Source organism: Dasypus novemcinctus, chromosome 10 (genome assembly GCF_030445035.2).
Source record: "Dasypus novemcinctus isolate mDasNov1 chromosome 10, mDasNov1.1.hap2, whole genome shotgun sequence".
In the NCBI taxonomy this organism is placed as follows: Eukaryota; Metazoa; Chordata; class Mammalia; order Cingulata; family Dasypodidae; genus Dasypus; species Dasypus novemcinctus.
In genome coordinates this window covers 74697646-74724671 of record NC_080682.1, presented here as the reverse complement: position 1 = coordinate 74724671, position 27026 = coordinate 74697646, and the positions used below count along the sequence as shown (strand labels likewise).

The 27026-nt window shown below is 38.8% G+C and overlaps 1 protein-coding gene and 1 non-coding gene across 2 annotated transcripts in view; both read left to right on the top strand.

Annotated features, from left to right (window-relative positions):
* The first annotated feature begins 1818 nt into the window (after positions 1-1818).
* On the top strand, positions 1819-1957 carry LOC139439940 (U4 spliceosomal RNA). Its single transcript, XR_011650012.1, has one exon. It is a non-coding gene; the product is annotated as a U4 spliceosomal RNA (small nuclear RNA).
* A 2313-nt stretch (positions 1958-4270) lies between these two features.
* ZDHHC13 (zinc finger DHHC-type palmitoyltransferase 13) overlaps positions 4271-27026 on the top strand; it is a 57228-nt gene continuing 34472 nt past the window's right edge. Inside the window, exons 1-6 of the mRNA XM_071218147.1 lie at positions 4271-4504; positions 17461-17606; positions 21512-21634; positions 22265-22342; positions 23755-23899; positions 25287-25351. Coding sequence (XP_071074248.1) covers positions 4478-4504; positions 17461-17606; positions 21512-21634; positions 22265-22342; positions 23755-23899; positions 25287-25351 — 584 coding nt within the window. The 5' untranslated portion in view covers positions 4271-4477. The remainder of the gene's footprint in view (positions 4505-17460; positions 17607-21511; positions 21635-22264; positions 22343-23754; positions 23900-25286; positions 25352-27026) is intronic.

Here is a 27026-nt window from a genome sequence, read left to right as displayed (position 1 = left end):
GGTCACAGTTGCGACACATCTGGAGAAATTTCCCTTGCAGTAGGTATTTAAGTGTATGACTGGGAGAAGGTAATTAAAACTCAAAATAGCAACCAGTAAAAAAAAAAAAAAAAGAGTAGGAAAACATACATGTCACTTCACCTTCTATCTTTTTGTCTCTGTCTTTGTTCCCCGTCTATCTCTCACATACACACAAACACATACAAACAAACAACAACAAAAAAAACACAAAAAACCCACATGAATCAGGTAAATCTGACAAGTAAATTATATAATGTACACCATGGGCTCCTAATGCAGCCCATAATAACTGTGGCTTTTAGAGTGTCTCATATCATGAGATCTAGGTGATTTGTATAGGAAAAGAAGTGAGTCACTTTAATTGTGAAGTTTTTCCATGGCTAGACAACAAGGGATTAGACAAGACATCTAAGCCATCCCCAGCCTAAGAATCAGCGAGATTGATTATAGGTAGAAAATGGAGGCTGAGGCTACCAGAGATCCAGTAAAAAAGTCATAGAGGGGATCAATTTTCCTAGTCATATTTTCACTACTAATTTGCATGGTGATCTTGGACAAGTCACTGTCCTCTCTTGGCCTCAGTTTTCCCATTTATGAAAAGAGGGATTTGGAAAGGTCCTTTTGAGCTAGTTTCATGAATTTCTGAAGAGGACTTTCTACCCCATCCACCTCTCCACCCCACCCCCAGGCTCAGATGAATCTCGGTAGGAAATTCTTACAGTTCTGCACATTATCATCTTCTTAGCACTGATCACCACCTCTACTTGTTTTTATCTACCTCTGTCTGCATTTGCCTCTCCCACAAGACGTGAACTCCAGAAGAGCAGAGACCGTATTTTTCACCACCGTACAATATGTTTTAGCCCATGCCTTCATTTATTAGTAGCTCAGTAAACATTTGTTACAGGAAAGCCAGCAGGTACTAATCCGCACGTCAGCCCTTCAGGCCTAGAGTAAGGTGATTTCCTAACCGGTGCAGGTGAGCCTCTGTGCAGATCTGACCAGTGTGTGGGGACTTTTTGTTTTGGTTTTGACAAAGGGTCATTTGGTGCCATGTTGACCTGATTACGACCATGAGCCCTTGTTTCAAAAACACTGACCCTGCAGATGATCAGATTCCGGCAATGTCCTGCTGGTGAGGCGATTCTAGGCATCCATGCTTTCCAGGGGCAGTGGTAAGAAATCAAGCCAGAATCAAAAGTTCAGTCAGAACAAAGGCAGTCACCGCCCATATTGTGACAGTGGGAATTAGCAAACCTTAAAGTGGATTTGTTTTTTAAACAATTGTTAAGCATTGCAAAATCAATTCTTAGAGTGATTTTATGGGGTTGAACTATCTTTGATTTCCTCTTGTAAGATTACTTCAGTTGTATTTATTCATTTGTTTGTTTATTTAAACAACACATCTTTTAGGCCCTAACATGTGACAGACTTTGCATAAATTATGAAGAACGCAAAGACGAATGGGTATAAGAACCCAAGTATAAGAAGAAAGAGGATCTGCCCAAGAACAAGGCTGACTGTGGGAAGTATTTGTGAGTCTGCTTGATTAAAGTTTGTCTCTCTCTTTAATTTTTTAATTTTTTATTTTTGAGATACTGGGGGTTAGAACCTGGGACCTTCCATGTGGGAGGTGGGAGCTCAACCACTTGAGCCACATCTGCTACCTAAAGTTTGTCTGTTGCTATTACATAGTAAACCCATAAGGCCAGGCATGTAATAGGAACTCAATATATATTTTCAGAATGAAAGAAATAGTTGGTGTGACCTAAATGAGATAAAAAAGTAACGTGAGGGAGTTTTGCACAGTGGCAGTATCATAGCCAATGAAGTTTAACCAAGGCAAAATTATTGCTAATTGAAAAAGTAATGTGAGGTATCACAGAGGTAGAGCTTATTCTCATCTGGGGATATAACATGAGTGAACATCAAAGTTGAGATATAGAGATTAGTGCTTCTAGCTTCCACGCATACCCATTTTACAAATGAGGACACTGGTACAGAAAGGCGAAGTGACTTGGCAGGATCATATTGTCAGTGGTGGCAAAGCTGGGACCAGAAACCAGGTCAGCTGAATCTCTGTCCTAGGCCCTTTCCATGACATCACCTAACTTGTCCATTCATTGGTCTCCTGGGATGATGACGAGGATGACTAGGAGCTAACCCCTATATGGTGGTTATTATGTACCAGGCTCTCATCTAAGTATTTTACATATATTAACTCACTGAATTCTTATTATTACTACTAATTTTTCAGATGAGAAAACTGGAGCACAAAGCGATTGAGCAACTTTCCCAAGAGCACATAGCTAAAGAGTGGTGGAGCTGGGATTCAGGCCCAGGCAGTCTTGCTCCAGGTTCGTGCTCCACCATCATGCTATTCTCCTGTGGGGTGTCTACAGACAAAAGGCATTTCAAAGACTAGAGGTAACGACAGCACTTAGAGACACCACTGGATTTCCTTTCATATCACCATTAATAATGGATATGCTTATCCCAATCTGAAGTAGCTCAGTGGAAACATAAAACAGAAGGGAGCCAGAAACCTGGCTAAGGTGTGGTGTGTTTCTCACAGAAAATTAGGATTTGTTGGTTACAGAATCTTGAACATTTTAGGATAGCATTGAGATTTCTTTCAGGCTTCTCTCACTTAAAGTCATTCTCTCTCAAATCCAACAACATCTTCTAATTCGGTGCTTGAGTGATTAAAAAAAATGACACCATTTTGGCCAAAGCACTTAGCAGTAACACTGGGTTTTTATCCTAGAGCTACCAGTTACAAGTTGAGTGACCAGGAGCTTATTGTCATCATTCTAAGCCTCGGTTTCTAGAATCTCCTGGGAGATGGTAAGAATACCACCCATGTCAGGGAGTAGACATAGTATGTGCAAAACACTGTCACAGGCGTCAACACATAGTAAGTGATCAATAAACAGAGCTCTTATTAGTTAAGCAAATGACCACACCCAAAGGCTCTTTCATCTGTGAAGCTTTGTCCAATGCCTCATCATTGCTTGTCAGAATTAATAGCTCTCTCTGGCTCTTGCAAGAAGTTGCTTACACTTCCATTTGTCACTGAATTTGTCTTTCCTTGTATGATAAGACTGATGACACGCCTTTTCCCTGCAACCATCTATTCAATAAAGTAAAATTTTACTGAGCATTTTCCACGCCCCAGGACTGTGCTGGGCACTGGGAATTTGGAGATGGATATGACATGCTTTCTTCCCTCCAAGGGTTTGGGTTTTGGGGGGACCCAGAGCTGACGTGGGCAATAAGCAAAGGCACTAAAATACTACTACTGCTAGTACTGCTGCTACTACTACTACTACAACAACCTTACAATTTCATTGTATTATAATATTTTTCATGGGAAAAAATCAATACTTCGTGGAATTTCCAGATACTTATTTTATGGTTTAGTATAAGGCGAGCCATAATGTATTCAGTTCTATTTCAAAGTTGCTTCTAAACGTTTTAGACTTGTTCAGTGTGGCAACAGACACATAAAGAAACACTTACAAAAAACTGTGGTAAGAGAGTAGATGTAGCTCAAGTGGTTGAGTACCTGCTTCCCAAGTATGAGGTCCTGGGTTCAATCCCAGGTACCTCAAAACACAAAAACAAAACAAAAAACCAACCAACCAACCAAAAAACAAATAAACAAACAAACAAAAAAACCCAAAAAACTGTGGAAAGTGCTAAGATAGAAATCCCTACAACGTTTTCTGGAGATTTCTCCCACCTCAGCCCCGCTGCCTCCTGGAGCTTCCCAAGGGCAGGAACCAAGAGCTGTCCTAGATTCATAGTAATCTAGTACTTTCGGCAGGACAGAGTCTTGGATGCCAGCTCCTTCAGTGCAGCCCACAAAAGGGCATGGAGGTGAAAATGGGAAACCCTTGCCCAATGATGATCCTTTATTACATGTCAAGCATTGGCTGAGGGCCTTCACACCTTTTTTCTCATTAATCCTGAAAATTCTGTGAGGTAGGTACCATTGTTTTTCCTATTTCACAGGTAAAGGACGAGACTTTAACGAGGCCATCCATACTGTTAAGTAGCCAAGTCCAGATTTACTTTGAAATAGGTGATGGTTGATGAAGGACTGCCTGATTCTGCCCCTGTGCGGGGGCAGGAAAGGCACAGAGAACGCCCGGAGGGCGGTGCACAGCCTGAGGCTGGGGCCGGGGAAGCGAACGCCAGGGGCGGGCGGGGGCGCGGCCTCCAATTTACCGCTGACGTTCCAGGCGCCGCGAAAGTCCCGCTCCCTGCCGAGCAGAGGGCAGGGATTGGCTCTCCCGAGGCTGATTGACGGCGCACGGCGGGAGCCGGGCCGCGTACGGCGAGGCGCGGGCGCGAGCAGGAAGTGGAGTAGGGGCGGCCCGCGGTGGGCTGGCCAGCGGGCTGCGGCCGCCAGTTTGCCGAGTCGTCGCGGCTGCTGCGGGTACTTGGGGAGATGGAGGGGCCGGGGCCGGGTTCGCAGGTGAGTGCGGCCAGGCGGGGGAGAGCGGCGGTGGCTGTGCGGAAAGGGAGGGCGCGGGTGGGAGGCCGAGGCACTTGAGAGAGGGGTTTCAGGAGGCGTAGGGACCTGGGCGGGTGGGAGCCTGGAAACACCGAGAATGAAGCTGGGAATTCTCCCCGAGGCGATCGGGAAGAAAAGGGGAGGGCTCACCGAGGGGAGGGTCGGACCGCCCCCAGCCTCCATCCCTCGGCCAGGGCGCCCCCTGGGGCCGGCACCCCCTGTGTCCGGCAGGGACCGCTGTGGGCCTAGGGAAAGGGAAGGGGAAGGTGGCCGTCCTTGGGAGAGGTGTCAGATGACACCTGAGTTGGGCCAGCCCATCTTGACCTTGGGCTGGAGTCGGAGCGGTTCTTTTGATTCCACTTTTGGCAGAGGTGCCTTGGCCCCCGCTTTCTCCCCACCCAGCCTGTTTTGGCTGCCGTTTCCACAGCCTTGCTTACTTCTTGAAAGAGGTGAGGTTGTTTGCTTAGGCTGGAGAAAGGAGGGTGGCCAGGGACTATTTGCAAAATCCCAAAGGTCTCTATTCTGTGGAGCAGGTATATTATTATTAGACACCATCAGTGTAGTTCCAGAGGGCAGAAGCGGGCCAGTGGACAAGGTAACAGGAGGTAGGTGTAAGCTTTTAGAGAACAAGATTTTTGTCGTTTTTCTTCGGACCTTTTTCCAGTGCCTAGAGTACTGTCTAGCAAATAATAACCGTTCATTTAATATTTGTTGAAAAAATGAGGAATTTCCAGATTCAGTCAAAATTTGGTTCTTCTAATTCTTAGCATATGCCAGATGCTTTTTTTTTTGGCCAGGTACTTTTATATGCATTATTTTATTCCGTAATTGAAGTATCCTTAAGAAGATATTATCCCATTTACAGATGAGAAATCTGAAACTGTCTCCAGGTAGAGTGAGCTACTCTATTAGGTAGTAGATTTTCTGTCCCTAGTGGAATTCAAGCAGAGTTTGAGATGACTGGATTAGTTGGCCTCTAAAAATCGTTTTCCAATTCTGAGAGTCTTCCTCATGCTTCCCTTTCCTTTTTGAACAGAATCGGATATAGATTTAAGGACCTCTGAGGAACAATATATGTGGGGAAGTGCCAAGGTTCTTATTTGGTGCTCTTGCATTTTGACAGGAAAAAAAAAGTTTGCTGGCAGAATGGATTTTACAGAAAGGTGGAGAATCTTTACATGGAAACTGTCTCATTCTTTTTTCTCAGAAAACCTCAGGGAAAAATTGGTAGAAGTTACTATCATATCTTAGTTAACTGCCACTCTTTTCCAAGAACCTTCGTGTTTAAAGTTCATTCCATTGTGGTGAGGGGAATGCCATGACAAATGGTGTGAGAGAAGGATTTGGAAGTTGCAATTAGAGGGCAGGGGTGTGGAAGATATGTAGAGAGATCATTGTTGTTAATAATAATTGCTATGGTTAATTTTTTCAATAATAATAAAGCACATATATTTGGTGCTTTACAGATTGCAAAATACTTCTGCACACTTTTTTCCCCTGTCTTTATTTTTTAATGTTACATTAAAAAAATATGAGGTCCTCATATACCCCCTACCCCCCTCACCCCATTTCTCCCATAACAACAACCTCCTTCAACATCATGCGCCATTCATTGCACTTGGTGAACACATCTCTGAGCACTGCTGCACCACATGATACTTCTGCACTCTTGATCCTCATGAGGATTCTTGATCCTCACCAGGACCTTGTAAGGTAGGGAGGGATTACTACTCTAATTTTTGAGATCACAGAATTGAGCCATCAAAAATTGGAGTCACTTGTTAAAAGTCAAATAGCTACTAAATGATATTAATTCAACAAATATGTTGTAAGGGTGTGTGGTGTTAGGCACTCTTCTAGGTGCTAGAGATACAAAACAGTAAACAAAACAGACATAAACATTCACGCTCTCTTTGAATTTGGTTTTCCTGATTTCCGGTGCTGGTGGATTTTTGCCAGCATTTGCCTATATGATTTTGTTCCCAGTTTCCTCTCTGATGTCACCTCGATCACCTCTGGCCACATGGCCTCAGGGCCGTTTCACTTTCGGTTCCCTTTGCCTGGAATGTTTTTTCCTAGTACACCCACAAAGCTTGTTCCACCACCTCTTTAAAGTACAGACACAAAAGTCACCTCAGTGAGGCTTTCCCAACCACCATTTTTACAATTGCAAGCCTTCCCCCTCATCTCCACTGCCAGCAGCATCTCCTTTAGAGCTTTGTATTTCTCCTCAGCACTTAATACCATTTAACATAATTATTTGTCTTGTTATTGTCTCTTTTCTTTCCACTGAATGTAAGTGCTATGAAGATGGTGATTTTTATCTGCTTTGTTCACTGCTGAATGCTTAGCATCTTTAACAGTGCCTAGCACTGGTGTGTACTGTTAATACATGTTGAATGAATGAACTTGGAAATGTAACTCTGCCACTTTTGTTAATGTTGTGAGGAATTTTAACAGCTCTCTCTTGCCCCTTCCCTCTCTCTCTTTTTTTATTTGATAATCTGACAGGATAGTGATACTTGTCAGAATTAGAGTGGGATTTTCTGACCTTGGTTTCTCTTAAATTAATGCCCACTGTAACTTCAACAGTACTTATTTACTAGTTAGAAAAATAATTTGATTCATGGAAATAGTACATGTTCCAGTTATTTTTTTTTTTTTTTAAAGATTTATTTATTTATTTAATTTCCCCCCCTCCCCCTGGTTGTCTGTTCTTGGTGTCTATTTGCTGCGTCTTGTTTCTTTGTCCGCTTCTGTTGTCGTCAGCGGCACGGGAAGTGTGGGCGGCGCCATTCCTGGGCAGGCTGCTCTTTCTTTTCACGCTGGGCGGCTTTCCTCATGGGCGCACTCCTTGCGCGTGGGACTCCCCCACGCGGGGACACCCTTGCGTGGCACTGCACTCCTTGCGCGCATCAGCACTGCGCATGGCCAGCTCCACACGGGTCAAGGAGGCCCGGGGTTTGAACCGCGGACCTCCCATATATGTTCCAGTTATTAATTGCTGTGTAACAAACCACTTCAAAACTTAGTGATATAAAACAGCCATTGTGGAACCTAGCAATATATTAGGCTTCATTTTTAAAGAAGTTTTGGGCTACAGAGAGGTTCAGCTATGGCAGGGGAGGAACACTGGTGTGGGGTGTTAATGATAGGGGGCACATGGTTGGAAGGGAGTTCTCCAGGGCATGTATATAGGGTACATAAAAATGTTTGGATATTTTCATAGTGGTTTTAGTTAAAAACTACAACTGTGGGAGTGCTGAGTTCCTAGCCAGGGGAGCTCTATCACATTCCCCAATGGAACAACAGTCCCCCAAGTGCAATGGCAAAGACCAATAAAGATGAATGGTCCAACAATGAGCCCTTGACACTGATGGCTACAATTATGAGCCTGTGTGCCTGAAATATGAACTAGGCCTAGAGCTGCAGGGTGCCTAAGAGTTACCTCCTGAGAGCCTCCATGTCGCTAAAATGTGGCTACTCTCTAAGCCAAACTCAGCACAGAAGTGCTTCCCCCCAGGTAGGACATGATTCCTGAGATAAGCCTCCCTGGCACTGAGAGATTACTACCAAGCACCAGTTGATGATGTAACTAGAAAAATACCTTGAATAAAAGGGTTAGCTCAGACCAGCAAAATATCTCAGCCTACATGTAATATCAGGTGTTAAAAACTGCTTTTTGACTTTGGATAAAAGGGGGAAATGGAAAGGATAAATGAGTTTATATGGCTGTGAGTCTCCAAAAAAGAGCTGGGAGGTCATCAGAGGGGTAACACCTACACACACCTCAGCAGGGTACCTGAGACAGCCAAAGTAGATAGAAACCCAGGTACTGGTCCTCCTGAGGGCTACAGAGACCCACAGGTTCTATGGTCATGGCAGATGACTCTGGAGTTCAGTGTCATGTCAGCTGGCCCACTTTGGAGTTTGCGTTCCTGAGTGTGATGGAGTTGAACTCAGATATGACCTTTCTACACATGCCTCTTCTGTTACTTTTACTGGACCTGTGGATGGTGTTAGGGTTGGTGTATACTCAGGAGACCTGGAATCTCTGGACTGTCCATGTGACAGCCAGGCTCTGAGCCTCAGCAGACTTGCAACTCTTACCCTCTGGTTTATTGGATTTACCCTGGCCAGCTAACAGGGAGGGGAAGCCAAGAGTGCCTACAGCTGTAAGCAGGAGAATTTTATCCATCGTCCATGTAGACTCTAAGCCCCCTCTTGATGTAGAGGGAGACTGGACTTAACCATCCCAGGGTCCACAGGATGGAGGAATATAGTATAGATTAGAGTGGACTTACTGGTGTTCTGCTGTGGAACTATTGTGATTAGTAATGGAAGAAATTGTAGCATTGACGTGGAGAAAATGGCCACAGTAGCTGCTGATGGTAGGGAGAGGGAAGAAGAGATACGATGTGGGGACATTTTCAGGATTTGGAGTCATCCTGGGTGGTGCTGCAGGGACAGATGCTGGACATTGTCTGTCCTGCCATGGCCCACTGTGTGGACTGAGGGAGAGTGTAGACTACAATGTAGACCACACTACTGTAGACCATGTAGTGCAGCAGTGCTCCAAAATATATTCACCAGGTATAGTGAATGTGCCACGATGATGAAAGAGGTTGTTGATGTGGGAGGAGTGGGGTGAGGGGTGTGGGGGTATATAGGGACCTCATTTTTCTAATATAACATTTAAAAGAAAATGAAGAAGAAGAAGGAAAAAAAAAGAAGCAACAACAACAACAAAACAGCCATTGCGATGTTTATAAACTCTGTGGCTTGTTTCTGCTCCACCATGCCTGGAACCTCAGCTAGAAAAGACTCCTAAACTGGAGGTGACTTAACAGCTGGGGCTAATATCCTCCAGAGGTATCTTCACTCACATGTCTGGCTGTTGAAACTGGCTTTTAGTTTATTCACCTACATGTGGCCTGTGCTTCACAGCATGGTGCCTGGGCTCCATGTGCACACATCTCAAGAGACAGGAAGAGGAAGCTTGCAGTTTCTAAGGTGTGGGCCTGCAGACTTGCACAGTATCACTTCTGTATTACTCTGTTGGTGAAGCAGTCTCAGAACTCAGATTAAAGAGGAAGGAACATAGCCCCCACCACTTGGTAGGAGGAATATCGAAGAATTTTGCAGCTATGTTGTAAAAGCCACCACAAATATATCCATTTAACTGTTATTTAATTGTCATAATATCTTGTTCAGTTTGCCCACCCTGGGGAGTAGGATACATGTCTCTTATATGGTACCCCTTTTTTTTTTTGGCCTTTATATCTTAAAAAATTCATGTTGTCTTAGTATCTCGAGGCAGTTGTAGATTGTAGTCCTAGGAGGAACAGAAGAGGTAAGTGGAATGGAATCATAGAATACTTAAGAGCTGGAAGGAAGGCTTTTCAGTTGAATTACCTAGTTCAGAGATCCTTTAACTGGTATTCAGATAAGCTTCAGGGGGTGGGTGAATACTTGGAATTATATGCAAAATTTAGTTTGTATGTGCAGATGTGTATTTCTCTGAGTAGAGAGGCCTCCTCTTTGATAGCGTTTTCAAAAAGGGCTACAACCTTAAGAAGGTTAAGAACCATCAATCTAGTCTAACCCTTTTCTTTTTCAGATGAAATAGAGACTCAAAGATACTAGGTTAGTTTCAGCAAGCTAACAGCAGAGCTCAGACAGCATGATCCTGAGCAGGATTCTTTTCATTGCTACTCAGGCACAGCAGTCATGATAGCGATCTTGTTTCTTTGAATCTTTGCTGTCACTTTGAGTCCACCCATTCTCCAGTCCAAGGCCTGAGGAGGAGCTAGCATTTTTACTATTCTCCGAGGATGGAAAAGGAAATATCTTCCTACCTAGAGTGTTAGCTCCTTGAAAAGCAGGGGGTTTGTCTGGTGTGCTTACTGCCATATCCCTGGGTCTAGAACAGTGCCTGGCACATAGGCATTCAGTAAATATTTGATGAATGGATAAACAGTGACAGGAATCATGTCTTATTCATCTTTTATAGTGAATGCCTAGTAATGTGTGTACATAGTAGGTGCCTTTACATTTTCCTGAATGAATGATTAATGAAAACTCTTAGGAGTTTTTTGGCATCATGAGAATCTGCTTTGTTTCTTTTTTGAATATTTTTGTTTTGTTTCTGCTTAGTTAATTTTGTTCTGTTCTATTCTGTTAGGCAGGCAAGTAGCAGTTAAGCCTCCACATCCATCGAGGATAATTATTTATGCCTTGAAGTCTTTACCAGTGCACATGTTAGTGATGACTTTTAGTAACAGCTCTTCTTAGAAGCGTACAACAAGGAGTTGCAAGGAACTTGATAGCTAGAGGATCTGCTCCCTTTGTTTAACAAGTATTGATAGTGAGGCCAAAAAGAGGATAGATGATTAGCCACTGTCCAGCCAATATTTAATCTTTGTGATGGGAATGTATGATTATTTTCCTTGAAGGCCTTTATGTGACTGTCCCCAGTCAACTTCCCTGCCCCCAAAGTAAATCAGCTTTTTCCTTTCTGATTCTTGTGATAAAATTTGTGGAAGGAGCAATATCTAGAGCGAAGGAGGTAATTGAGAACTTAGAACTGTGGCCGCCATGCTTTTTCAGTCATGCACTCCTATCAGTAAAAGTTTTGAACTCGTACCCCTATATCTGTAGAGTAAAACACTTCCCTAAGGTGAAGTATGGGATCTAGAGTTTTAATTTTTGTAAAATGTCATGTGAGGTTAATGGAATGACGAAGTGGCGGCTGCACCACAGGCTAGCTGGGGGTTCTGTGCTTCAGCTGTGCAGTTCAGATATCCTGGTATTGACTGTGGTTTGGCACCACTAATTGGCAATTGCACACTTAAGTTAAGCGTTGATAGGATTGAAGGTGTTCTGTGATTGGCAGGGACTTCCAGGACAGTGGCGGCAATTCCAGGAATTTCTTAGTTGATTAACAGGGTTTCATCAATGTAATTAGGAGAGATTTGCTTGGGAGAATCCAGGAGAATCAGACTCAGTCTCTTTTCCCTGCCTCTTGAATTGGAGTGTTGCCTATTCCGCTGCTTGACCTCACCTTTCTTTACCTTCTTCTCATTCATAGAGAAGAAAAATTTCATCTCCTTTCTGAATGTGGGGTCTGAGAACAGGAGCCAGTTGCCAAATTCATATTGTCATGGGCATGTTATTTTATTTTTATTATTTTTTTAAAGATTAATTTATTTATTCCTGCCTGCCATCCCCCCTGCTCCGCTGTTTGTGCTCACTGTCAGCTCTCTGTGTCCATTTGCTGTGTGTTCTCTGTGCCTGCTTGTCTTTTATTTAGGAGGCAACAGGAAGTGAACCTGGGACCTCCCGTGTGGGAGAGAGGCACTCAATCCCTTGAGCCACCTCAGCTCCCTGGTTTGTTGTGTCACTCATTGTCTTTCCTCTTTGTGTCTCTTTGTTGCAACATCTTGTTGCGTCAGCTTGCTGTACCTACCCATTGCACCAGCTTGCTGGCCTGCTTGCCTTCTCCAGGAGGCATCAGGAACCGAATCCAGGACCTCCCATGTAGTAGGTGGGAGCTCAGTCGCTTGAGTCACATCCACTTCCCTATGGGCATGTTATTTTAAGTTTTGAGAATGTATTTCTAAATTATATTCATTAGTTAGTAGCTCAATATAGCCTTACAGCGAAGTTTCAAATAAAAAATAGTGAACATAAACTTATTTCAAACTAGCCTTTTTTGATAATTTTGAAACTTTTTGGAGGAGAGCTGACTTTTTGTCAGATCAGATTTGAGCTCCTGCTATGAATAGAAGTGTCAGCTCTGCCATTTTCTTGTTTGCCTGTGCTTAATGTTATTGTTGTCTCAATTCATGAGCTTCTTGGTAGGAATACATTTAAGCCATTTCTTCACTTTGGGAGGGGTAATTGAGTTAAAATTAGACAATATAATTTAGAAATTACTTGATGTATATTGTAATATGCTGTCACCCCCTCCTGTGTTGCGGACCTTTTATTCTGTCTCAGGTTACCTTGTGAAGAGAATATAATGGGTGACATGTTTTACATACAGATGAAATGAGATTGTCAATGGTAAAAATTAGTAACCTTAAAATAAAAAGCATAGTAAATTTTTGTGTTTTTCCTTTTTAAAAAAAAGGATTAAAAAGTCATTATTAAAAGCTTTAATATTTCGTCCCATTACCTAATGGGTCACTCCATATATGCCCTGAATACACTTGATCCACTTTGGAGCTCATTGACTTCCAGCAGAGGTTTTGGGTTTACATAAGCATTTTTAGGTCTTTTATTTAGATTTAGACAAGAAATGTCAACATGGTGTGAGAAAGTTCTACCTGTTGTCCATTCTCTACCACCTATTTTTGCCATTTAATCACATTTACCTTCCATTATCTCTTTATTCTATCTCTGACTTATCTCCCCATCTTCTTTATCCTGTGTTATTTTCTGTTTACCCCATTCATCGGTTACTTAGAACAGTGTCGGAATCTCCTCCTATAATTGTGAATCTTTTTGTTTCTCTTTTCAGTTGTCAGTTTCATGAATTTTAAAGCTCATATTGAGTGCACACACATTTAGGATTTTTATATCTTCTTGAATTGACTTCTTTAACGTGAAATCTTCTTTAAACCTAGTATTAGTTCTTTGTGGATGTCTGCTTTGTCTGATGTTAGTATAGCCACTGCACCTTCTTTATGCTTCATTTTTTTCCCATGATCTTTCTTCATCCTTTTACTTTTAACTAGTATGTATTTTTATGTTTAAAATACATTTCTTATAGACAACTTAGAGTTGCTAAAAAAATTTTTTTTTTAATCCATTCGAGCAATCTCTTTCATTTGGGGTGTTTTAGACCCTTTGCAATTAAAATAATTGTCAATATGCTTGGGTGTAAGTATATCATCTTGCTATATTTTTCCTCTTCTCTCTTCTTTGTTCATTTTTTCCCCTACTTTTCCTGCCTTTTATTTATTTATTTAAAGATATATTTATTTTTTATTTATTTCTTTCCTCCCCGCCCCAGTTGTCTGCTCTCTGTGTCCATTCACTGTGTGTTCTTCTGTGACCGCTTCTATTCTTATCAAAGCAGGAATCTGCTTTTCTTTTTGTTGCGTCATCTTGTTGTGTCAGCTCTCTGTGTATGTAGGGCCATTCTTGGGCAGGCTGCACTTTCTTTCGCGCTGGGCGGTTCTCCTTATGGGGCACACTCCTTGCGTGTGGGGCTCCCCTACGCGGGGGACACTCCTGTGTGGCACGGCTCTCCTTGTGTGCATCAGCACTGCTCATGGGCCAGCTCCACATGGGTCAAGGAGGCCCAGGGTTTGAACCGCGGACCTCCCATGTGGTAGGCGGATGCCCTATCCATTGGGCCAAGTCCGCTTCCCCTGCCTTCTTTTATATTTGAGTATTTTTAAGTTTCCTTTTAAAATCTCCACCATTGGCTTACTACTCGTACCTCTTTGTAAAAATTTATTTTAGTAGTTGCTCTTGAGTTAACATTACTCATCTTTAACTTATCACAGCCTACCTTCAAATACTATTATAGCATATCTTAACAGTATACCTCCATTTCCCTGCTATCATCAAGGAAATAAAAAATTAGAAAATGTCTTTTATATTTATCTATGTATTTACCAGTTCTGGCACTTTTCATTACTTTGTGTAGTTCCATAGTTCCATCTGGAATTATTTTCCTTTAACCTGGAAATCTTTCTTTGTCATTATTTGTAATGTAGGTCTGCTGATAATTTTTTTCAATTTTTGTTTGAAAAAGTTTTATTTTACCTCTGTTTTTGAAGAATACTTTCACAGGTTTGTCTAGGTTTATGGTTTTTTCTTTCAGTTCTTTGAAAATGTTGTGCTATTGCCTTCAGACTTATATCATTTCTGATGAAAAGTCAGTCTGAATTCATTATTTTTTTTCTTTGAGCATAATGTTTTTTCTCTTCTGGCTGCTTTTAAGATTATCTCTTTATCATTGGTTTAAGTGATTTGATTATGCTATACCTTGATGTAACATTTTGGGGGTTCTGCTACTTGGGGCTTGTTGAGCTTTTAGGATCTGTGGATTTATAGTTTCTCCCCAATTTGGAAGGTTTTTGGCTATTATTTCTTTAATTTTTTTCAAACTTATCCCGTTCTTTCTGCTACATCAGTTACACATATGTAGACTATTTTTTATTAATCCACATGTCACTGATGCTCTGTTAATTACTTTTCAGTCTTTTTGTGTGTGTTTTACTTTAGATAGTTATCCTTGGTGTATCTGCAAATTCAGTGATCTCTTCTATACTGTCTCATCTGGGATTAATCTCCTTGTATAATTTTCATTTGACATTTTTTTCTATTTGTAGATGTTCTAATTGGATCTTTTTATATGTTTTATTTCTCTGCTCATGATGTCTATACTTGTACATAGTTATAATAACTTAATTTCTTTTTTTTTTTTGCTAGTTCTATCTATTATTTCAGAATTCATTTCTTCTGATTGATTTTTCTGGTTATGGGTCACATTTTCTTGCTTCTTGGTATGTTTAGATTTGGTTGGATGTTGGTCATTGTGTTGATATGTTGTTGAGTATCTGGTATTTGTTGCCTTTCTTTAAAGTGCATTTTTTTTTTGTTTAAAGATTTAATTAATTTATTTTTTCCCCCCCTCCTTGTTGTTTGCACTCGCTGTCTGCTCTCTTTGTTCATTGTGTGCTCTCCATGTCTGCTTGTCTTCTTTTTAGGAGGCACCTGGAACTGAACCCAGGACCTCCCATGTGGGAGGCAGGTGCCCAATTGCTTGAGCCATATCTGTTCCCCCTTGTTGTGTTGCATTGTTGCATCATCTCCTTGTTGTGTCATCTTGTTGCATCAACTGACTGTCTTGCTTGTCCTCCTTAGGAGGCACCAGGAACCAAACCTGGGAACCTCCCATATGGTAGGCAGGCACCCAACCTTTTGAGCCACATGCACTTCTGAAAGTGTATTTGATTTTAAAGGCAATTAAATTACTTGCTGCTCAGCTTCATTCCTTTGATGCCTCATTTTAAGCTTTGCTAGAGTTGTTCCACAATAGTTCACATTCCAGGTATAGTTTAGCCCTTCTTCTAAGATGTACCCCTCTGATGTCTCCATTGTATAACTAATGGGGTCATCAAAGACTCCCACTTTAGCTGCCATGTGTAAACTCTGGTACAGTTCAGCTTACAAGTTCCCCAGTCAAATTTTTGCCTAGCCTTGTGGAGTTTTACTCTATATATCTATGGCCTAGAACTCAGGAAAGACTCAAGGAGTCCCCTGTTCAAATTTTTAGAGCCCTGTTTTTCCTGCTTAGTTTGCTTCTCTCTTGAAATCTGCCTGCAACATCCAGTCACCTCAGCTCCTCCCATCTCCAGTTTCCATCTCTGCAACTTAGCAAGGCTGCTAAGCTCTTTTTGGGTTCTGCTCCCAGTTCCCATGGTCTAGAAATTGCTGGGGCTATCTTTCATTTTCTCCCTTTCTCAGGGATTATTACTGTCCTGCTTTTCCTCTTGTCCAAAGTCTGAATACAGTTAGCGCCTATATTTTTCCAGTTTTCTAATTCTTTACAGCAAGAGGTTAAGTTCAATTCTTGTTTATTCTGTCATGTGCAGAAGCAGCAGACCCCATTTATTTTATAAGCAACAGAGAGCCAAAAGACAACTGGTATCTGGAACATAAAGGCTACCTTTTGATAAGAAAGGCAAAAGTCCAATAAAAATTGGACAAATTGCTTAAGCACATACTTTACAAAAGAAGAACTCCAGATGACCGATAAGAAAAATACTCAACCTCATTAATAATTAGGGAAATACAAGTTAAAATTGCTTGAGGTTCTCCATCCTTAAAACTTTTTTTTTTTTTTTTTCTGTAAAAGGATGGAGAATCCTGTATAGAGCTTTTGCTAAGGTCCGTTTTCTCAGTTTGAGGTCAGAAGTGCTCTGTTGGTTTGAATCTGACAAATCAGGTCTTTCTTTAAAGAAGTTTTTTAGCTTGCTATTTACTACTTCTTCTAATGGGTGACTTGAATATAACATTTGTTGATTGAGCTAATGGGATTGTCTTGGCAGTGGTCCCTGTACCCTCAATGAACCTTGTAGTCACTTCTGTATTAGCTATCTTTTGATGTATAAAAATTACCTCAAATTATTGGCTTAAAACAACATTCATTTGTTATCTCATGGTTTCTGTTTGTCAGGAGTCCAGCCAGGCATGACTTAGCTGGGTCTTCTGCTCAGAGTCTCAAAATGATGAATCAAGGATCACCTGGCCTGTTTTCCTTTCCAAGCTTATGTGGTTATTGTTGGAATTCAGTCCTTGCAGTTGTAGGACTGAGGTCCATGTGACCTATTTACTGGCCTGTTTGCATCATGGCAGTTTACTTCTTCAAGGATAGTGGGAGAATGTTTTGCCCTGTTTTGCTCAGTCTTATGTAATGAAGTCACAGCAGTGATTTTCCCATCACTTTTGCCATATGCAGTTGGCTAGAAGCAACTCACAAGTTCCATCTGCACTCAAAGAAGACAGATTATACAAGGGTAGGATTCATTATGTCTGTGTGTGTCTCCGTAGGATGACACCACACTTCCCCAGAGCAGGGGCCTGGTGACCTTCCTATGTACGAATAGCCGTGACCCTCCACCTACTACATGTACCTAGTTTCTTTTGTGGCCCTTTTCTGATGATCATTTGTCTTTCTTACAACAAAATATGTAATTTAGAATTTTCCAATATTAAGCATCTTTTCTAATGAACAGAATTAAGAGGAAGAATGTCTAGCCTAGAGTCTACCTCCAGTACTCAGAAAGTTCCAGTTCGTTAATGTAGATATTGTGGTTAGTAGAAAATGGTTCATTATGCAATTGAATGAGACACTAATTCTCTTAATTCTTTGTCAAATTACTGTTACTTTTCAGTGCAGGAATCACAGCCATGGCCCCCACCCTCCAGGATTTGGTCGACATGGCATCTGTACCCATGAAAACCAAGAACTTGCAAAAGCGCGAGAAGGTCTTCCTCTTATAGAGGACTCTAGTAACTGTGACATTGTAAAAGCTACTCAGTAAGTTTCCCAAATTCTTTGTTTTATCCTTTTGTTCTGTTGAATTATAATTGTGTGTGTGCACTTGATGGCAATCCATGTGTCTGCCTTCCTCACTTCACGCTGGTAGTTCATTAACACCAGTACTAAGTATGATTATCATGGGAGCATCAGAGCTCCTAATACAGTGTACCTTACTTGTTTATATACTAGACTGTGAGCAGCTTTTTAGAAACAAAAATGCTTTTTTTTGTGTGACTTGAAACAATCACTTTATTTGTTTCAGTTTTGAGGGTCAACAGTTTGGGCTGAGCTCAGCCCTGTGGTTCTCCGGGTGGTCTTGTTTGCGACCCCCAAGCTGCTGTAGTCGTCTGGTGGCTTGACGGGGGCAGGGTGGGCTAAGATGGCCTCACACTTCTGCTGGTTGGTACAGACTGTTGGCTGGGCCTCGCTCCACGTAGTCTCTCATCCCCAAGGAGTCTACGCGTCTGTTAAGTAAAATAAAATGGCACCCCATTGGACATTGCCAGGAGGGATCCTTTCTGAGAAAGGATTTTCCAGAAGACAAAAAAAAATTGACCTTCAGGGGGTTTCTGAGAAAATAGATCAATAGAACACATTAAACAGAATTGCAGATAAGCAACACCTGCTAATAAACCAGTTTTGGTCCAGTAGAAATAGCTATCAGAATGGACAAGGATATCATTCTAATCAATGTATATTTGCTTCCTGCTTTGGAAGTCTCCCCATGTAAAATGGAGAGATTTCAAATCAGCCAGTCAGAACATTTCCACCTTTCCCTTCAGCATTTGCTCTGTACAGGCACCCTCTTTCTATCCCCTTGGTGGAGCTCCTTCCCACATGTGGTATGTATGCTGCATGATTCATGAATTGTAAATTGCTTATAATTAATATCAAGTATTTTTTTACTTTATATTTTAATTTATTTTAAATTAACCTGAAGTAAAATTGACATTTTTATGTAGTCATGTGAATTTTTTTTGCTTTTTTTATTTAAAAAATTTTAATTGAAGTTTATCATTCATACCCAAACATATATATGTTATATATGATATATGAAGTATATCATTCATACCCAAACATGTATAGTATATGTTATATATACATATATATAGTATATGTAACATATAAACTATATGTTAAGTATACTTAAACTATACTATATATGTAGTATATATAGTATACATATATATACTACATACTGTACTATATATATATATACTATATTTGCATAGTATATATAATTAAAGTTGTGAACTTACAAAACAGACATGCATATCATCATACAGGGCTCCCATACAGCACCCCACCACCAAAACCTTACATTGTTGTGAAACATTTATTACAAACTATGAAAGAGCATCATCAAAACATTATTGCTTACTATAGCCCATATTTTTACATTTGGTGTGTTTTCCCCCAACCTACATATTATTAACAGCTTTGTATTAGTATTACATATATTTCATCTTTGTAGTCCTATGTTATTGCGTAGTTATTGTTTTGTATTAGTTGCCCTGTAAATATTTGTTGAATGAATGATTAAAAATAGCATTAAAATTAAACTTTACATTTGAAACACAAATATGAATCTTTTAAAATGTCCTACAATCTAAATATGTAGATGAGATGGAGAAATATCAGCTTTTGAATTTATAGATATGTTTAACAAGTATTTCTCTTTTGAGTACTTTCTATGCCTATTGTGCTGGGTGCAGTGGGAGAAGGCAGTAAACTATAAATGCATTCTTTGACCAATTGAAACATAGTGGGTTGTTTTGCTTGCACTAAAAATGGAAGTACCTTTGGAAAGTTTTCTCTTAACAAGATCTCCATATGTGGGTATTTGAATTAAAGCAGTTATTTTCAACGTTCTCACCATCATGGATCTTGTTGATTATTAACACCCATCCCACTTCTTGCCATTGTACATCTTTTGAAATGTTTTGTCTTGCAGACTATATTTAGTAATCCATTTTATATTTTTAGTTATCAGATATAAATCTTCCCATGAGAGCTTCTAATCAGTATGTAAGGAACTAGTATTACCATACTTACTTGATACAATTTCTGTGAAAAGCAAATATTTTAGTAATCAATTAGTGTATTTGGCCTTAACATACCTAATGTATAATTTTTATTAGTAAAAAGATTGACAATAATTTGAGGATTCTAATTAGTAATTTAAATCAACTCTAGAGGATGTAGGAACTACTGCTTGAGGTGAATATTATTCTATATTGTTTATATTGTTATAGTTATGTGAAAATGAGAGTGTTCTTAAGGTAAATTTTTGTTATAATTAGAATGGAAACATTTAACTTTCTCTGTTAGTAGTAAAGCTCTGTTATGGTAAATTTGGCATATTGGACTATATTCAAGGGGACTCTCAATAAAAACTCACATTTTATATCCATACTGAAATTTCCTTCAGGTCTTAATACCCTTTCAAGTGGTCGTGGGAGGTCTTTAGTTGGTATATGGGTAGTGCAAAAAAAAGAGCTAGGATTTGTGTGTGTGTGTGTGTGTTTTCTAAACCACCAGAATCCTAATTAGGGTGCACTCTTATGTTTTTCAAATAAGGGGAGTGTTTCTTTTCCTCTAAAATGTAAAGTTGACATTTAAGAAATTAGGAGTCTATTATGTGTGTGTCATTATCAGAAATTTGCTCTCATATTAATATTTTTACCTAACATTGTCCAACAGAAGGTCTCTGTCTTAAAAATTGCCATAAAAATGTCATAAAGATACACAGATGCATACACACACTCTTTGTGTGTGGCAGAAATTATTCTAATTTAACAGTGTGGGAAACAGAAAATCCTACCATGTGATTGGATTTTGAACCTCAAAGGCTTATTGAAACTTTCAAGTCCTCTAAATATAAATGTTTCAAACAGTGCTCAAATGAATAGTTTCTGTTGGAGAGAAATACTGCTAATGAATGGTTTTTTAAAACGATTTTAGCATTAAAAAAGACAATTCTCTCCATTTTCTCATTCTGCCAGTCAATCAGTTTACAGTGCAGTTTCTTAAAATCCTTCCTTCCTTTTCCATTGTCATGCTTCTCTTGCCTCTCAACTATTTTTATTGCAATAACCTGTAACTGGTCTCTCAATCTCTAGCCTCACCCTGTTCTAATCATCTTCCACACTGTGTTTTTTCTTAAAACTCAAAGTCTGAGTGCTTTCCTCCTTAACACCCTTTAGAGATTTCCCAGTGAATTGTAGATAAAGTCTAAATTTCCAGCATGCTATAGAAGATTTCCTCTTCTAGGCTCTCTTGCCACCCCCTCTCTTCTGCTTCATGCTTCAGCAATGCTAAATTGCTTATATTTCTCTGAGCAGTTATGCAGTTTCACATCTCTTATTTTGTACATGCTATTTCCTCTGCCTGAAATGCCCTCTCTTCCTTTGATCAGCCTGTAAAACATAGCTCATATATCGTGTATCATCTCCTATATCTCTATATATCCGTTATAGCATATATACATGTCCACACTATATTGTTGAATTTATCCCATTCCAAGTTTGCTTTTTGTCTCTCTCCCTTATTGTGAGGCCATTGCATAGGCTTGGTTCGATTCAGGGATAATATTGTAGTCAGGAATGAGCACCAAGCATTCCTGGCATATAGTGGGGGATCAAATGAAACTTATTGACGTAGGGCAAATGTGAGTATTGAAGTGTATTTAAGAAAATAAAATTCAGCCCCAAAATGGATTAATCTGATCAGTAAGAGAACCAGATACACTTCTGTTGTTTGGCTTTATGGTGGGTCTTCTTTGTAAATATCTTTGTTAATTACTGTATTTCTGTGTATACTGAAAGATAAGAGTGAGAAATTTTGATATTTGAAATGATTCTAAATGGTATCAATAATGCCTTTTCTTTTTCTTATTTGAGATATGGGATTTTTGAACGATGCAAAGAGTTGGTAGATGCAGGATATGATGTCAGGCAACCAGACAAAGAAAATGTGTCGCTTCTTCATTGGGCTGCTATTAACAACAGGCTGGATCTTGTAAAGTAAGATGGGATATATGTGTTTAAAGAAAAGTATGTATTTATAATAAACTCATCTATTGCTTAGATGATATGTGAAGTACAACTTTGAAGTAATGAAATTAATTCCTATAAACTACAGAAGAAAATCAGTCTCATTGCCTTATCAGTTCACTTTATACAGAAAATGCTTAACTTTTGTAGAATGATTTTAAATTTATTTTTTACTACTTACATTTAGAATTCATTCCCCCACAGTAATTCTAATTTTAAACTATTAACAGTGACATAATTTCACCTTTCTCCTTCTAAATTAAGAAGTATAATAATTGTGTGATCCTAAGCCTTTGAATATAAACTATTTTAAGAGGTTCTGGTAGTTAGAATATGACCTAGATATCATGTATCTGGTGTGTATATTATAATTGAATACTAATTACAACAGGAATCATTATTTAGAATGCTTTCACCAGGAATTTGTTTGATACTGTGGTGTGAATCTTTCAGACTTGTACAGATCTGGGTGTTTTAGAAAGGTTATTATAAAAATTTCTGTTTTCAAACACATTTGTTACTAAGAATAATTAGTGTTTTCTTTCTCAAATTAAAAAGTTTGAGTTTTAAACCTTACTTCATTTGTGTCTACTTTACCAGGTTTTATATTTCAAAAGGTGCTGTTGTAGATCAGTTGGGTGGAGATTTAAATTCAACTCCTCTTCACTGGGCTATCAGGTAAAGTTTCTTTAACACTGAGATTGCTGTTCAAAATCAAAAGTTATTTAAGTTCATTTTCTGAAAATTACAGACCAGCACTTTCCAATAGAATTTTCTGTGATGATGGAAATGTTAGACTAGTATGTGCTATATCCAATTTTGCAGCCACTAACTACATGTGAAATGTGGTAAGTGCAATTGAGGAACTGAATTTTTAATTTTATTTAATTTAAATTGTGGCTAGTGGTCATGATACTGGACAGCATATTTACAGACAATTTGAAAGTCTTTCCTCCCTTCATTAAAAAAAAAATACAGTTTGAATAGTTTCCAGAGATGATTTTTTAAATGTTTAATATACAGCTTCATTATGATTATCAAATTCAGGTATGTGTTTTGTACTTTCTTTTTTATTTCAGAGAGGTAGATTTCCTCTCAAAGTAAATGTAAAAGCATATCTCTGTATGTTTTAGGGTAAAATGGGTCAACTCTTTTGAAGTTGTTGCAGGATAAACAAGAAATTTGGAGTAAGTCAATTTATTAGAAACTTTGTATTGTTCAGTCACTGTGCTCTTTTCTCTGGTATGTATTGGCCATCTGAAGCTGAAGTTATCAGTGCCTATCTTGCTAGTTAACAACTTCTTGTGGTTAGTGGCATTGTCATGAACCTGAAACTAAAGTGAATAATTGTTCATTTGTAACAAGAAATTGGCACTTTTTTCCATAGCCAAGGGTTTTGAAGAATCTACCTAGGGTTCAGCTTTAAGCTGTTGAGGTACAGTGCTTTACATGGACAAGATGATAGGGAAGTTGACCACATTCTTGTGTAAGTGTGTATAGTGCTAGGAATAATACTCTCACAGTATACCTGCAGTCTGTGAATGTTGTACTTCTCCATATATGGCTCATGATTTTTTCATTTTTTTTAATAACAGCAAAGTCTAAGTATTTTTGGGGAATGAACCTGGGACCTCGTATGTGGGAAGCCAGCGCTCAACCAGTGAGCTACACCAGCTGCCCCGAGTTGGTTTTATCTTTAGTTTGTTGTTTGTTTTTTTTAGGGCTTGAACCTGGGACCTTGTAGCTGGGAAGCAGGCACTCAGCCACTTGATCTACATCTGCTAATGTGTTAGCATAAGTCATATAAAATTATTACTTACAAATGGTAGCAACGTAAGGCTTACGGTGGATTAGGAAGTTAACAAGTTTATCACATGCGTAGAAGAAGGACTGTTCAGGTAGTTCAAAGTTTGGAGGATCTAAGGAAAAGACATTTATATAGTTAGCAGTGTTTCAAAAATTTTACAGTTAGGAAGTACTCTTTATAGCTAATCAAAATTCTTTATTTCTTAGGGATATCAACTTCTGAAAATTTTTTACTTTTCTGTAAGCTACAGAATACAACATGATTTTTTGTTTTCTTTTTGCAGACAAGGGCATTTACCTACGGTCATACTATTGCTACAGTATGGTGCAGACCCCTCTCTCATTGATGGAGAGGGATTCAGCAGCATCCACCTGGCAGTATTATTTCAGCACATGCCTATCATAGCATATCTCATCTCCAAGGGGCAGGTAGGTTTTGAAATGTATCCTATAGACCAGCTATTATAAATCTGAAGAGGTTGGGAAGTTATTAGTAGTAGGCTGTCCTCATTTTTAAAGTGGAAGTTATAGACATTCAGTTATCCAAATATTAGCCTCAGGAAGTCTAGATATTGAATACTGCTTTTCCAGGTTCATTGAAGCAAAAAGAACAGGCCATTTAACTCAGGGACATATAACTAGATGTTTCTGAAACTTGTAAGCCTGTAATAGTTTTCTATGTGAGCCTGGTAATTTTCAGGGTTTTTAAAAAACATTATTTCAAAGCCTATATTTTTCTTCTTGTGATGCGACTACAATTTCTATGCACAGATCACTAAATTAACCCATCATTTACTTTCATTATGTAAACCAAAATAGGAGGCCAATTTGAATGTATGCTTCTTTTTGTTCTCTAAAGTAATTCCGTGAAAAATGACTTGCCTTACGAGGCATCCATTTATGGCACAGGTTAAATTATAGGTTATTGGCTGTGGGAGTTTCATTCTCAGCTATACTTGCCTGGGATATGCTTTCTGGTAGCAAAATAGTGTATTTCAGCAGACTCTCCTGTAACAGGCGTGGAGACGTGTTTGCACAAGTGCTGTTGGAATGATTGTGCTCCCTCTAAATAAGCACTTTCTCTCAGACTTAGCCAATTGAAGTGGAATAATTATAACCCCTGGAGTCTCATTTCACAAAGTTGTATGAGGAGTAGTCCTGTCTGCTTCTCTTTGGGCTACTTCCCAAGTTGTTTTTCTCCAAGGCCCGTAAGAAACTTTAGTAACTGAACCTTTTTCTTTGGCTTCATTGGAACCGTTATCATACACATTAAACCTGGACCCATTATTAAAAGGAACATATCTTGGTAGAGATTATTTCCTTTTTTTTTTTCTTTATTCCAGAAAATAGAAAGAACTTTGCTTGTTTTACTATTTGAAACCTAAGTCCAGGAATCTGAGTTGCCTCAGGAGATAGGGAAATCACGATTACTAGAAGTGTTGAAGTAGAGCCTGGATAACTTTGTGTAAGAGATGATAGAAAGATTTAAGGTTTCAGTTAAGGTCTAACTTAGATGATTTATAAGGTCGTCATAGCCTCTTATATTTGGTGATGGTTATTGCTTTTCTCTTTCCCAGAGCTCTTTTCCAACCACATCATACAGTGCTTTAAATCATACATTTAGGTTTTCCTTTAAAAATATTTGTAGAAATCTGTGGATTTTTACCCTATGGATGGGAATCAGAACACTTTTATTGTAATATTTGAACTCTGCTTCCTAAATGTATTAAAGAGGTATTTCCATTAAGAGAAGGAATTTTGACTGTGTTCATCGAGCAAAGTTGAAAAGTTATTCTGACTAATTTTTTTTTATTAGAGTGTGAATATGACAGATTTAAATGGACAAACACCTCTCATGTTATCAGCTCACAAAGTACTTGGGTAAGTAGTTTAATTAAATTGCCTTATTCTGATTCTTGGCTCCAACAATTTCTTTTCTGTATATATCATTTAAGTATCGCAGTCTCTGAGATGACAGTACATTTTCTACCCTGTGGACTGTGATATGGGCTTCTAATGTGGTTGTGGTTAGAAAAGCACCATCAATATAAATTTTCTCTGTTCTGATAGCTTTGGTGAAAGTTTGAAAGCTACTAATAGAAGCATTTCCTTACACAACAGGTAGAAATTCCATAGCATATGGAGTTTGCTTATATGACTTAAGTTTCTTTGTTTGCATTTAAAAAGATGACTGCATGGTTAGGTGCTCTCTTAATTTGCAGTCTAGATGACATTGTTGGCTGCTCTGAAAATATAATTGTAACTGATCTATGAAAAGAGTCTGCTTATATGGTCACATCAGGCACATACATATTTAAGTTCTGTGTATTTTTATAAGCACTTGTGATTAATGATCACCATGTTTTCCAACTTCTGGTATTCTTCTTATGCAAATACATGCTATACATTTTTCCCTTTTACAACTTGTTTCCAGTGTTGTACTTAATTTCTGATTCTTCTTTTTGTTAGAACTTATCCCCTAGGAACTGAGTTAGTTCTAGTGCCATTTCATTTTTGTTTATAGGGTTGTGGGGCTGGGGATGGAATTTTGTTAAAAAACATAATACTGTCTTCCTTACTAGTCCTGAAGTCAGATATAATATTTAAAGATCTTGATAGAAGAAATCAAGTAGAATATTTATTTATTAAGAAAACCTCTTGAGTAGTCAGGAAAAGAAGGCAATGTACTGATGGTAAAGTAAAAAATATTGAAATCTGTCTTCTAGTTCATGACCTAATAATATACAAATATTTTAGGAAATTATTTATACATGCTTACTAATTGTTTAGGGGAAGAGTGTGAACTTATTCTTGGTTTACCTCCTGAAATATAACATTGTATATTTAGTCCTTCATTAAGTAAATAACATAGCATTTATTGGCTAAAGTTAAACTCAAGATTTAACGAAATTGTTAATCACTAGAACAACATGAAAATTTTTTTTGAAAAAAAAGAAACACTCCATTGTATTAATCTTAATCTTTTATTATCTGTTTAGTAGGCTGTCATTTAATAGATATGTATGTGTGTGTGTGTATTAATTAGAGAGGTTGTAGGTTTACAGAAAAAAGCATGCATAAAATACAGAGTTCTGTTATTACCACCACACCCCATATTGGTATTAATAACTTGCATTATTATGGTACATTTGTTATGATTGATGAAAGAAATGTTTATAATTGTACTATAACTATAGTCCATGTTTTACATTAGGATTCACTGTGTTGTACAGTACTATGTTATTGTTTTTAAAAAAATTTTTATTCTGGTAACATATATACAACCTAAAATTTCCCCTTATAACAAATATTCAAATATATAATTCAGTGCCATTAATTACATTCACAATGTTATATTACCATTACCATCATCCATTACCAGAATTCTCCCATCATTCCAAATAGAAACTCTGTACAATTTAAGTATTAACTTCCCATTTTCTTCCCTTTCCCCCCAACCCCGGTAAGCTATATTCTAGATTCTGACTCTACAGATTTGCTTATTTTAATTATTCCATATCAGTGAGATCATATAACATTTGTTCTGTTGTGTCTG